The following is a 14125-nucleotide window of genomic DNA, read 5'->3' as shown; positions in this document are numbered from 1 at the left end:
TATGCAGCTACCTGCACTGCTATACTTGCAAATGACCGTAAGAGGCATGGCTTGCAAGTCCCTTTCAGGTTTGCATAAACCCACACATCTGGTATTATTTAGCGCATATCTATATAACACGCGCGTACATTGTATTCGTCCGTGTTGCTCCCTCTTTTGCTGCCCTGCTCAACCCACCTCCTTTTCCATTGGAGCCTATTCCCACTCACAGGGAACCCCTACATTCACAGAGATTTAGGGTGCGGAGAAAAGATTTGCAAGTTCTTACAGAACTTTAATGCAAATCTATCTCCGAATGGGGGACTGATACGGAAGGGGGGGGCATGTCTTCTTCACCTTCTTCTTCGCTACAATATATCCATTTATTTCCAATTGTCAATGTCAAAAGGGACTAAAATCTATAACATTCATAGAAAATCAACGTGCCAGTTTGCTCAATTTCTCTAGGACCCCATGACACCTCCCCTGTCCTCCATAATCCCTCAAGTAAGGTGTCAAGACCCTAATCTGGTCAAATCGCTCTGCCAAGCCCTTCCTCCGGGCAATGCCAGGTGACAAACTATGCATACATGGACCATTGTCTTCTCAGGATGTGCTTATCTGCGCATATCTCCAGCTCTCTGCATATTCCCCCCTCCCTCCTCCATATCTCCAGCTCTCTGCATATTCCCCCCTCCCTCCTCCATATGTTAATCCGGTGTAACCCAACCTCTTCCTAATGTATTCATGATGTAATCTGTGTAACCCAACCTCTTCTTAATGTATTCATGATGTAACTGGGATGTATTTTGCACTGTATTCTGGGATATGGAGGGAAATTTCAAAAGTTCATGTCACCCCTTTCTCGCTGTTCAATCTCGCCTTGAACCTGTTGCGCAATAAACTTGGATCTTCTGCAGTTTGCTCCTGCTTCTGGCTGAGCTCATTTTCTTCCGCATGGACCCGCGGACCTAGTCCGACGAGCTGGGTGGCAGAGTAGCCCTGCACCCAGATTTTAGCCGTAACAACAGCATCCTAAAAAGCAAAGACATCACCTTGCCAACAAGTTAAAGCTATGGTTTTCCCAGTAGTGATGTCTGTAAGTGAGAGCTGGACCATAAAGAAGGCTGATCGCCGAAGAATTGATACTTTTGAATTATGGTGCTGGAGGAGACTCTTTAGAGTCCCATGGTCTGCAAAAAGGTCAAACCTATCCATTTTGAAGGAAATCAGCCCTGAGTGCTCACTGGAAGGACAGGTCGTGAAGCGGAGGATCCAATACTTTGGCCACCTCATGAGAAGAGAAGACTCCCTGGAAAAGACCCTGATGTTGGGAAAGATGGAGGGAACAAGGAGAAGGGGACGACAGAGGACAAGATGGTTGGACAGTGTTCTCGAAGCTACCAGCATGAGTTTGACCAAGCTGTGGGTGGAAGTGGAAGAGAGGAGTGCCTGGCATGCTCTGGTCCATGGGGTCACGAAGAGTCGGACATGACTAAATAACTAAACAACAACAATCTTGCCAAATGAACCTTATATTGGCCCGTTTGACAAGACCAGCTGCCATGTTTGAGTTGTTGTTTTTTTGGGGGGAGGCTTAAGCATCATTTTGGGAGGCAGCAAATGGTCACATTTAAGAACTGTGGAATCGGTTATATGTCACATGAGAAACAAGGCCTGATTCCCGCCACCGCCCCTTAATCCTCTCCAGCTATTTGCTGATCCATCAACCTTGATGGAGCTAAAAATATTCCCAGTTCCCCAAATTCCTGTCAAAACTGTCCCAAGGTGGTGTCAACCATAAATTTTCCCTACTATTTTGAACACATCTGGCAAATTGATTCAAATCAACATTCATGAGCATGGAATCAAAAATGTTGTTGCTCCCCTAAGTTTCCCTGGTTGTCCACTTCCAATCTCAGCTCTTGGCAGACTGTTTCTGAACTGGGAGGCATTGGCTGGTTCCTGTCACCTGACAGCTGGAGGTTTTCAGAGAGAGTGCAGAGTGCTGAGGAACCAGATGCTGAGACTTCAGCTAGAGTTCAACAACACAGGTGCTTGCTATATGCAACTTGGAGACAAAGAATCCTTAATTTTCAGTCAGATTCAGAACTATTTCCTGTCTTCTTACCTATGAATTACATTTATGTTCCACACTTCCCTCATCAAGCCCACCACAAGATATAGTGCTTTCACGCACACAGCAACCCTGCGAGGGAGGTTTCGCATAAAGATGGTGACCAGCTTTAAGTCGCCCAATCAGCTTCACGACTGAGGAGGGATTTGAATTGTCCCCGGCATTTGTGGACCTAGATCCTTGGACTCCAGCTCCCATGAGCCCCAGCCAGCGTGGCCAGCGGCTAAAGAAGACGTGAGTTGCAATTTGACATCATCTGGAGGGGCCACAGGTTACCCAACAGGTCCGTTTTCAGAGCCTTGACCTTCTCCTGGCACAGCTGCCCTTGGAACTCCTCGTACTGGATGTGCTTCGTCCTGCAGTGTGTCTGCAGGTGGGCCTTCTTCAGGACGGAGAGGGCCTCACCACAAATGAGGCTCAGCTCCACAAAGAAATAGTCATGGGTCCATTTCTTATTAAAAATGCTGCACTCCAAATCTATCTTCCTCTTCTTGTGGAAACATTGATTGTGTTCAGAAACAGACAATTAGGCAGACAAAGCTGTTCCAATAAGGGAGTCCTATACTGCTCTTTGAGCCATTGAAGCTTCTGAGCTCTTTTCAAAGGCAGCCCCAGGTAGAGTTTGTTAAAGTAACTGCTACGAAATGTGGCACAGGACTGCTTTCTTTTGACACCAAGGGGAGCTCCTCTTCTGGGGCTGAAAGCATTGGCATGGTTTGATTTTGTCAGTATTGCAAGGAAGCATAGAAGGAAAGGTAAAAAACACCTATGCAGTTTATTAAAGTATCTGTGGTTTTTGCCCTGTATGAGTTCGTTGATGTCTTCTAAGTGCTCCATATTGGCTGTAGCTCTTTCCATATTCAATACATTTAATTGATTTCTCCCCCGTGTGAGTTCGCTGATGTCTTCTAAGTGTCCCACTTCGACTGAAGCTCTTTCCACAATCCACACATTCAAATGGTTTCTCCATTGTGTGAGTTCGTTGGTGTATTCTAAGTGATCCACTATCACTGTAGCTCTTTCCACATTCCATACATTTAAATGGTTTTTCCCCTGTGTGAGTTCGTTGGTGTATTCTAAGTTCTCCACTTCGACTGTAGCTCTTTCCACATTCAATACACTTAAATGGTTTCTCCCCTGTGTGAGTTCGTTCATGTCTTCTAAGTGTCCCACTTCGACTGAAGCTCTTTCCACAATCCACACATTCAAATGGTTTCTCCCCTGTGTGAGTTTGTTGATGTCTTCTAAGTGCTCCACTTTCATGGAAGCTCTTTCCACACTGCATACATTTAAATGGTTTCTCCCCTGTGTGAGTTCGTTGGTGTATTCTAAGTGATCCACTATCCCTGTAGCTCTTTCCACATTCCATACATTTAAATGGTTTTTCCCCTGTGTGAGTTCGTTGGTGTATTCCAAGTTCTCCACTTCGACTGTAGCTTTTTCCACATTCAATACATTCAAATGGTTTCTCCCCTGTGTGAGTTTGTTGATGTCTTCTAAGTGCTCCACTTTCATGGAAGCTCTTTCCACACTGCATACATTTAAATGGTTTCTCCCCTGTGTGAGTTCGTTGGTGTATTCTAAGTGATCCACTATCACTGTAGCTCTTTCCACATTCCATACATTTAAATGGTTTTTCCCCTGTGTGAGTTCGTTGGTGTATTCTAAGTTCTCCGCTTCGACTGTAGCTTTTTCCACATTCAATACATTCAAATGGTTTCTCCCCTGTGTGAGTTTGTTGATGTCTTCTAAGTGCTCCACTTTCATGGAAGCTCTTTCCACACTGCATACATTTAAATGGTTTGTCCCCTGTGTGAGTTCGTTGGTGTATTCTAAGGCCTCCACTTTGACTGTAGCTCTTTCCACATTCAATACATTTAAATGGTTTCTCCCCTGTGTGAGTTCGTTGGTGTCTTCTAAGATGTCCACTTTGACTGTAGCTCTTTCCACATTCAATACATTTAAATGGTTTCTCCCCTGTGTGAGTTCGTTGGTGTCTTCTAAGATGTCCACTTTGACTGTAGCTCTTTCCACATTCAATACATTTAAATGGTTTCTCCCCTGTGTGAGTTCGTTGGTGTCTTCTAAGATGTCCACTTTCACTGAAGCTCTTTCCACATTCAATACATTTAAATGGTTTCTCTCCCGTGTGAGTACGTTGGTGTATTCTAAGTGATCCACTATCATTGAAGCTCTTACCGCACTCCATACATTTAAATGGTTTCTCACCTGTGTGAATTCGTTGGTGTATTCTAAGTGCTCCACTTTCACTGAAGCTCTTTCCACATTCAATACATTTCAATGGTTTAGCCTCCGTGTGAATTCGTTGGTGTAATTTAAGTTTCCCACTTTCACTGAAGCTCTTTCCACACTCAAAACATTTAAATGGTTTCTCCCCTGTGTGAGTTCGCTGATGTATTCGAAGTTTCCCAGTGGTACTGAAGCTCTTTTCACATTCAATACATTCAAATGGTTTCTCCCCTGTGTGAGTACGTTGGTGTATTCTAAGATGTCCACTTCCACTGAAGCTCTTACCGCACTCCATACATTTAAATGGTTTCTCACCCGTGTGAGTTCGTTGATGTATTCTAAGTGCTTGACTATGACTAAAGTTCGTTCCACACTTCATACATTCAAATAGTTTCTCTCCTTTGTGAGTTTGTTGTTGTATCCTCAGTTTCTTTGTTCTTCCCAATGAATTCACCTGTGGCTCCATAGAATTCTGACTTTCATCTTCCTCACCTGTTTGGGAGTCTGGGAGGAAAGAGAATCCTGTTAGACTTTCAAGAAAGACAAAAAAGGAACTGAACACCTGTCAATCCCAATCTGTACCTTCTCTCATTTTAACACCGTCTCCAATCTCCACTGTCCTCTCTAGGTTCCAATTTTTTTGCAAAGCAGATGAGATAATGGCAAGAGCAACACATGATCACTCCATTCACACTTAATAAAGCAGCATCATTTTATAATACAGATCTATGGTGGAATTAGCTTATTAGACACATCTCTGTATTTTTCTTTCTGAAGTGAAGAAATGATCTCAGGCTCAAGTAACAGTATTTCCCTCGTGAAATAAATAAAACTTAAGTGCTACATGTAACTGTAAAAATATTGCAATATATTGGAACCTAAGAAGAGCCTGCTGGATCAGGGAAAGGCCCACCTAGTCCAGCATCCTCTTCTCACAGAGGCCAACCAGATGCCTGTGGGAAACCAGCAAGCAGGACTGGAGCACAAGAGTCTTCTCTGCCTTCATGTGCTTTCCAGACACTAGTATCAAGAAGTATTATTGCCTAGGACCGTGAGGGCAGAGCAGAGACGTCAGTCTTATCCTTTTTTTCAAGCTATCCATGTTGCTGGATGTCACTGTCTCCTGTAGGATGGATTCCATAGATGAACTATGCTTCTGTTTATTCATCTTTTGCAGCCGTTAAAAGCTGATAAATGTATTATGGCCTAAGCTTTTGTGGGCTGCAGTCTGACAAAGTGGAATTTTGAGCAGGATACGTGATGCCACAGGGACGTGGGGACAGGTGAGGCTGCTGATCCCTTATTTTCAAATCTGAAAGTTGACAGCTATGAACCAGCATGTTTAGATCTTCCATTCCCAGTGCTGGGGTGGGGAAAAATAAGAGCACAAGAAGACCCTGCTGAATTAGCAATGAGATCCATGAAAAAAGACCCTTCTGATTGTTCTTTAGAAACCCTCTTTAAAGAGCAGCCAGTGGGATCATTTATCTCCAAAACAGGACTCCTATCCCATCTCAGCACTGTGCTGATTCCTGCTGAGATTGGAGTTAAAGGATCTCTCCAAGGGAACTTTAAGGGACGCGGGTGGCGCTGTGGTCTAAACCACAGAGCCACGGCTTGCCGATCAGAAGGTTGGCGGTGCGAATCCCCGTGACAGGGTGAGCTCCCGTTGCTCGGTCCCTGCTCCTGCCAACCTAGCAGTTTGAAAGCATGTCAAAGTGCAAGTAGATAAATAGGTACCGCTCCGGCGGGAAAGTAAACAGCGTTTCTGTGCGCTGCTCTGGTTCACCAGAAGTGGCTTAGTCATGCTGGCCACATGACCTGGAAGCTGTACGCCGGCCCCCTCGGCCAGTAAAGCGAGATGAGTGCCGCAACCCCAGAGTCAGTCACGACTGGACCTAATGGTCAGGCGTCCTTTTACCTTTACCTGGTGCCACTATAAACCTCTGAGTCTCTTTGTTGGCTTTGTGTACTTATTTTGAAATTTGTACCAAGGTTGTACCACAGTATCTCCATAGAAGCTTAAAGGTAAAGGTAAAGGTACCTCTGCCCGTACGGGCCAGTCGTGTCCGACTCTAGGGTTGTGCGCCCATCTCACTTAAGAGGCCGGGGGCCAGCGCTGTCCAGAGACACTTCTGGGTCACGTGGCCAGCGTGACAAAGCTGCTCTGGCGAGCCGGCACCAGCGCAGCACACAGAAACGCCGTTTACCTTCCCGCTATAAAGCGGTACCTATTTATCTACTTGCACTTAGGGGAGCTTTCGAACTGCTAGGTGGACAGGAGCTGGGACCGAAAGACGGGAGCTCACCCCGCCGCAGGGATTCGAACCGCCGACCATGCGATCGGCAAGCCCTAGGCGCTGAGGTTTTACCCACAGCGCCACCCGCGTCCCACCACCACCCGCGTCCCACCCATAGAAGCTTAGGGACGGACAAAATTACAGGGGTGCTATAAATTATTATCCCACTCACTCACTCTCACAAACAATCCCGGTATGTAAGATTGGCAAGTTTACAAAATTTGCTTCTAATACCAGATGCTCTTGGACTTTATATGTCCAATCCTAAGTGTAGAGCCTCCAGCCACAGGAATTGTGTATCATGATAGCTGGTCCTTTGTCCCTTAAGTCCACTAAACTGGGGAGCTGCATGCATTTATTGTGTTTTGATGCTGGTGGAATGTATCACTCTGACCCTGTCTATAAAAAATAAGGGTAATAGATTAATTATAAATATTTATGGGAAGCATTTCCATTCCCCTTCACCCGTTTTTCAGGATTGGTGTGCCACATCATTATCAGCCATTATTCCTGCTGGGGAAATAACATCTAAGATTTAAAAGCCTGGAGGAAGAAAAGCTGCTTTGGAGAAGGCCTCACCCCTTCCTTCTTACGTTCAGGAACCTCCTTCCATTTGTCTCCTCTCCATCTTTTCACCTTTCTCCCTCCACCATCCATCTATCCCTCTCCCCATCTCCTCTCCCCTGGAACTCACTAGATTTATCCAAGGGTCCTGGGAGGGAATGCTCAGAGGTTGTGGGGAGGGATGTGGGAGACAGCCTGACCAGGTCAACCGTCCATCTTCCTCCTTCCATCCTGGCCAGGGTTGCAGATTCAGTCTCAGCTAGGTTTGCAGCTTCAGCTTCCTGAGGAGCGCAGAATCCAGAGCCAGTTGCAGCTTCCTGGGAGGGAGGGAAAAAGAAGAAGCCAAGGGAGTCTGAGAGCTCCTGCAGGGATTCTCCTGCCCAAGACATTCTGCTGCCCTTGGAGAAGCCCCAATTGGGCACCCCCTTCCCAAGAGCCTCCACCCATTTTCAAAAACCTTTGGCAATTCCTTTCACCTGCCTGTCCCACCTCCCTTCCTAAGGCTGGCATGGTATGTACATTAGCGGCCTGAGAGTAGGTCCCTTGGAATTTAAGAGTTAATCTGCAAAGAACTGCTCTGAATACATGGGTGGCCCTTGCATGGAGAAGAAGGAAGCCCCTTGCTTGCATCAGGACCCCCTGGGAGAGGCGGTGGATCCGCCCACTGCTCCCTCTGCCCTCGCTGCCTCCTCCTCTGTCCTCCTGCCCTGCAAGCACCCTTTGCTCTTGTTCCTCAGGGGAGAGAGGCGGCTGGTGGAAAGAGCCTTCAAACCCATCGGTTTCCTCCTCTGCTCCCCCTCCTGTCCTTTTGGGAAACAGGAACTTTGGTCAGGAGTAAACAACCTAGATGGCAAGTTTGCAAGATAAGCACTTTAGAGCACTGCTTGCTCCTACTATGTGTGTGTCTGTGTGTGTTTGGACCTAGAGGACGACATACATGTTTACACCAAGTTATTCCATGTATATATAAAAGGATGTCACCTAGAGGAGGGAGAAAGGTTGTTTTCTGCTGCTCCAGAGAAGCGGACACGGAGCAATGGATCCAAACTACAAGAAAGAAGATTCCACCTAAACATTAGGAAGAACTTCCTGACAGTAAGAGCTGTTTGACAGTGGAATTTGCTGCCAAGGAGTGTGGTGGAGTCTCCTTCTTTGGAGGTCTTTAAGCAGAGGCTTGACAACCATATGTCAGGAGTGCTCTGATGGTGTTTCCTGCTTGGCAGGGGGTTGGACTCGATGGCCCTTGTGGTCTCTTCCAACTCTATGATTCTATGATTCTATGACTGTTCCTATTTTTAACCCGGCTTTTCAGGCTGTGAACCTGAACCTTTTCAGTCATCTGAACCTGGCCATTATCTTAATAACTCTTGCAACAACCTTGTAAGGTAGGCCAGTCTTATTTAATGCGACTACACATGGGATTGCTGAGGCTGCAAGACGTGCCAAGATTTTTACCTCAGTGGGGAGAAAAGAGCATTTTGGAAATGGAGGCAATTTAGAGGGGGAAAACGGGGTTTGGTGGAAGGTCACCTCTTCTGACACTGCTTCTGCTCTGTTAAAATTCAGAGTCCCCTGCAGCTGTTTAAGTAAAGTAAGAACAGCAGGAGATATGATCGCAAACCTCCCATGTATAAGAAAGTTTGGTCTAGCAAGCCTTTTTAAAGTGGATTAGAGAGAAAGTGCAGGGAGCAGGAATATTCACCACCATAGCTAAACAGAACCTCCATGTCGAGAGGCAGTGGACCTGTGACCTCCAGGTGCTGGAAACCCAGGTGAGAGGAGGGCACTTACCTTTCCCAGAAGCCCCTCAGTGTCTGGGAGCAGGGTCTGGTCTGTCCCCCCTGCTCTCCCACTGGGCCACCGACTGGCATCTGCAGCTCCCCTGAAGGAGAGGACACCATCCCCAGAGTGGGGAGGACTGGGAGCCTGTGGGGTTTCCCACCCTGAACGAGGGGGCTGCATCGTCTTCAGGAAATCCTGCTTCTCGGCATCCCAGTGCTGCTGCGGCTGCCCCTCCTCTGCCTCCTCCTTAATTTGACATAAATCTGCCCGAGGCAGAAGATCCCTGATGGTCCCAACTTGGCCGGCAGGAGGTTTCCTTCCTTTCCACTCCAGTCTCTTCCTTTGAATGGGTCTCCTGGGTCCCTGCTCTTCCATTTTTATGCCACCCTGCTGGAAAAAAAATAAACACAAAGTAAAATACAACACAAGAATAAAAACAAAAGCACATTTTTTAATCATTAGCCAGTTTTTGAAATATATTATTACTCTTTCTATTTCTGATGTTCAGGGTGTGAATGACAATCATTATGTCACCCAAACGCCTCCACCCAGGGACAAGGGGAAGTTATCCAAAGACTGGGGGAAACATCAAGGTTTATGGAAGTACAAATAATATTTGGGGGTGGGGGAACCAAGGCAGTGGAAGGAAATCCAAAAAGAACCCAGTGAGAGGACTGAGCATGTTCAGTGGACAGGGAATGCTGATCCTGGCTGCAACTTCTAGCATGTTGGAAAGGCAGCAACAGATCTTTGTATATGATTAAGGCTGCGACAGACCCACCTAACATTGAAAGTACATGGCTTCACCCAAGAAATCCTGTGAGCTGCAGTTTGTTAGGGGTGTTGAGAACTTTAGCAATAAACTACAGGTCCTGTGGTTCTCTGCTTTAAATGTATGGTATCTGCACAGCCTAAGAAACAAATAGGCAAAAGGAATATTGACCAACAAAATCAAAGAACTCACTCCAAAATATTTTAAATTTGATGGTCACAAACTCTCTTGACTGAAGACATTCTAACTTGCAGTCCATTGGCTGCATATGGTTTGCCAAGCCTCAGGGTGTGTCCTGCTAGTCCCTGCCGTTTCCATCTCCTGATCTGATCATCGGATGAAGATCTCTGTCTGTTCTGGAGAGAAAGATGCCTAAGGGCCCTTAGAGAGATCTTTTCAACTCCAATTTCACCACAAAGCAGCACAATGCTGAAATGGGGTAAAAGCCCTGCTCTGGAAATAAATGATCCCTCTGACTGCTCTTTAAAGAGGATTTCTAAAGAACAATCAGAAGGGTCTTTTTTCCACAGATCTCCTTGCTAATTCAGCAGAGTCTTCTTGTGCTCTTATTTCTCCTCCCCCCAGCACTGGGGTTGGAAGGTCTAAACATGTTGTTTGTGTTTGCAAGACTTGTATGTATGCTAGATGGCATGTCTGGTGAGTGCGTGCAGCACCTCTGGCGTGTGTGCATGTGACTTTATGGTCTGCATCTCTTTTCTGTGTGCGCATGCATGTGCATACATTGGCCACAGAGCTCACTGGAATGTGGCCTCCAGAAGCAATGCAGCTTTAAGCCCATAAATGTTTCGTTCCTCCTGCTCTATCAGAAAGAACAATCAAATCTAAGACTATCAGGAGGAGAGAACTCCTGGATCTACAGATTTAATGTTCTCAACATCCTATGGACACAAACTGAATTGAGATTTCTCTCTAATTACTTTGAGATTTTTTTCTTAAAAATATGAAGCAGTATAGAAATGAAAGGAATAATAATCTGGACATGAATAGCTAATTTCAATTTCGCCTTCCTCAGTCTTTTACAATACTGTCTTCAACGTTTTTATTATCATTAATTCATTTCCATATGCCACACTTCTTTAGAATCCTCCTTTCCTCTGCATTCTCAAAACTGTCACCCACTTCAACCCTCAGCCTTCATCTGAAAACTCTGCTGCCTTACTGAGGAAGGTGGAAATGAAACAATTAATGAAACAGGCTTAAGCCTGTCTCACTTATTCACACACAGATACAAGAGGTCACTAGCTTTGACAGCTTGGGAAAAGATCAGATGCGTTCTCCGGGGAAAAGATCCATTAGCTGTTTTATTATCCTTGACAGAACAACAGAACCTCCATGTGTAGGCACAGTGTACCTTGATCTGAGGCAGGCAAAATATGCCATTTCCTTGCTAAATGAATCTGATGGACATCATTGCCACAAGATGCGGTGATGGTGGTGGCAAAGAGAGCTTTCAAAGGCGATCAGACCAATTCACCAAGGAGGGCGATAGGTTTATCAATGGCACTGGCAGAGGAAGGGGGGGGCAGGAGTAGTGGCCTGCAAAGGGTGTCAGGGGGCTGCAGGGTGAGAGGGGCACCTCCCCGCTGCACTGCTCTTCCTCCCCCCCCGCCTCCCCTTCCCTCTCCGCCGTGGGGAGGACCGTCTAAATGGGATGGGCTCCCTGCTGAGGGACAGGGAGAGGGGCGGCAAAAGCCCCAGGTACGCCGCTGATCATGGGACGACTATATGCATCGTCCATCGCGGAGCAGCAGCTGCCTTGGACCCCTCATTCTGCCCCTTGAGCTCAGGACTGAAGGGAGCAGCTCCCCAGGGTCTCCGGCAGGGTCCGTGCCAGCCTGAGCCAGAGATGTTTGCCCCTGTGCCCTCCTGCAGATGCCCTGCCCCTCAGCTGCGCCCCTTCCCCTTCCTGCCCGGTTGGGGGGCGCCCTGCAGCCTCTGACTCCACTCGGGGCCTGATCCTGCCAGGCGCACGTGCTCTCCTCCTCCTCCCTCCTGCACCTCGGACTCCTCGCTCCGTCCCTGCAGCGGAATCCGGTTCCTATCCGGGGAAACTCGCCAGGCCACGGGCCGCTGCTCCTCCGCTCACCTCGAGGGGGGACAGGAAAGTGCAGCCGCTCTCGAGTCCCCCTGGCTGGCCCCGTTTCCTGCCTCTCTGAGCATCGGAGCTCGCTGGCTGTGGGTTGGGCCCTGGGAGGCTGCGAGGCTGGATGCGCCCCCTTGCGCTGTCCCTCAAAATTTATTGTATCATTGGAATCTACCTGGCATCTTATATGCTATCCAGAATGTTGCACAAATAAGTCTCCTTGTGATCTGATATGCAGTAACTGGCTTCCTCATCAGTAAATATTTTCAGAAAGCTGGGACTATGCCACCCTGCAGCCATAGCTGTCAACTTTCAGATTTGAAAATAAGGGATCAGCAGCCTCACCTGTCCCGGGGACAGTACAGGATATCTAACAATCCGGGATAGCAGCAGGAAATGGCACTGGAATAAGGGAATTTCCGGCAAAAAAGAGAAGGTTGACAGCTATGCCTGCAGCCCGAATGGGTAGCTGGAGGAGGCAGTCCAGTTCCCAGCTCTGCTGGTTGGGATCATGCAATCACTTAGCTCCAGCAACCGACCTTTCCAAACCCTCCAACATTTCTCTGATGAAAATAGGGACATCCCATTCCATAAATATAATTTTCCTATTTATACACCGCACATCTTATTACGCTGCCCCAGCCACTCTGGGAAGTTTCCAACATATATAAAAAACATAATAAAACATTAAACATTAAAAAACTTTCCTATACAGGATTGCCTTCAGAGGGCCGGGGGTTGGATAACTCTCCATTCTCTAATTCTAAACAGTGGCACTTGGAGGGTTTCTCTTTCCCTGCTTTTTCATTCGCTGCCTCTGGTCTCCTGCATCCGTTCAGCAGAGGAGGGGAGCGGTTTTGGCCTTCATACTTCTCCACCCCCCACCCCACCCCCAATATAACCAAAAGCACAATATAACCAAAAACACACACACCATTTGGGAGTGAGGACAAAAAAAATAAAATCGTTTTATTGTTTTTAGCCAATGGCCACCACTATACGAGCACAAATCACACAGCTGCAAAACAAAAGACATTGCATGCACCAGACCAGGATAAATCTATAGCGTCGAAAATTTATTTTCACATTTCTTTCAATGGGAAGGATATAGGGTAGCAGAGTCCTAGTGGTGAGGTCCAGATTAGAGTTTGTATCATCCTTGACTGTCTGCCCTGCTGGCTGAAGCTGATGGGAACTGGACAACAACATCTGGGGACACCTCAATGACTATTCTGTGATATACAGAATCTACAAAGGATTAAGGCGCTGATCCAGAAGAGAATGAACTGAGAAGAGGCCCCACTGAATTATCTGAAGTAAAACAGCCACTCTGGGCGGCTCCCAATCAAGTGTTAAAAACAGTACAGCATTAAATATTAAAACCCTACCTAAACAGGGCTGCCTTCAGATGTCTTTGTTGGGTGTAGTGAAGGGTTAACCTTCTGTGTCTCGAGGCTGAGAGAAGGCGCTTACAAGGGAAGTAAGCCAGGACGTGACGAAAACAGCTTGGAATGCTGTGAGCTGAGTGAAAAGTGAAAGCAGCTTTGCTACGCAGCTGCTGAGAGAGACAGGTCGCAAAATGCAACTTGAATCAGATGGACTGTAAATATGCTATTTTTGAGCAAATAAAGTGCTACTAGGAAAGAAGAAACGTGTGGGACCTATTTACTGACTGCCCTTTCTACGCGAACTGCTGTGCAATTATGCTAATTGCTTTACGACCTGCAGAGGAGTGCAGGGAGCGTGCCGGACCACAACAATAAAGCAATAAATCTTATCCTAACATGGTTATGGGTCAACGTGAAGCGTGTGAGGAAGGGCTTTGAAGTTTTATCTGCTGATCGTCAGCTTGATCGACTGCCGGAGGCTTCAAAGAGGCAGATCGGAGGAGGCTGACGGAGGCTGGGAGCCAAGAGCCATGACGTCCGGAGTTCCCAGTTTGGCTGAGTGAGTACCTTTGGGAAAAGCCAACAGAAGGGAGGCAATGGCTCAGCCCCAGGGACAAGTCTTTGAGAGTTTCAATATCCCCTTTGAGAGACTCAATGGTAGTAATTGGGAGAATTGGCTGCAGTGGAGCTTTCAAGTGGAGCTTTTGCTGGTGGGGGAGCAGCTGTGGAATGTAATTCACCCCACACAGAATGCAGCTGGGAAAACAGAGGCTAATAGGGCTGCAGAGCAAAGTGAAGTGGAGAAGCGTGTGCTTGCTTTTTTGGCAGAAAGTGTGGATGTTCATCTGG

General features: G+C 47.0%; 1 protein-coding gene across 1 annotated transcript; it reads right to left on the bottom strand.

Moving 5' to 3' along the window:
- Position 1: 1 nt before the first annotated feature.
- On the bottom strand, positions 2 to 11882 carry LOC308469509 (uncharacterized protein). Its single transcript, XM_080992073.1, has 4 exons — positions 11804 to 11882; positions 9022 to 9402; positions 7361 to 7547; positions 2 to 4870 (listed from the first exon to the last, which is right to left on the bottom strand). The coding sequence occupies exons 2-4, from the start codon at positions 9385 to 9387 to the stop codon at positions 2895 to 2897; spliced, it is 2529 nt and encodes an 842-aa protein (XP_080848199.1). The 5' UTR covers positions 9388 to 9402; positions 11804 to 11882; the 3' UTR covers positions 2 to 2894.
- Between the last annotated feature and the right edge of the window lie 2243 nt (positions 11883 to 14125).

The sequence above is a fragment of the Podarcis pityusensis genome (assembly GCF_964106645.2).
Source record: "Podarcis pityusensis genome assembly, chromosome: 2".
Lineage (NCBI taxonomy): Eukaryota > Metazoa > Chordata > Lepidosauria > Squamata > Lacertidae > Podarcis > Podarcis pityusensis.
This window is presented reverse-complemented; position numbering and strand designations above follow the sequence as displayed.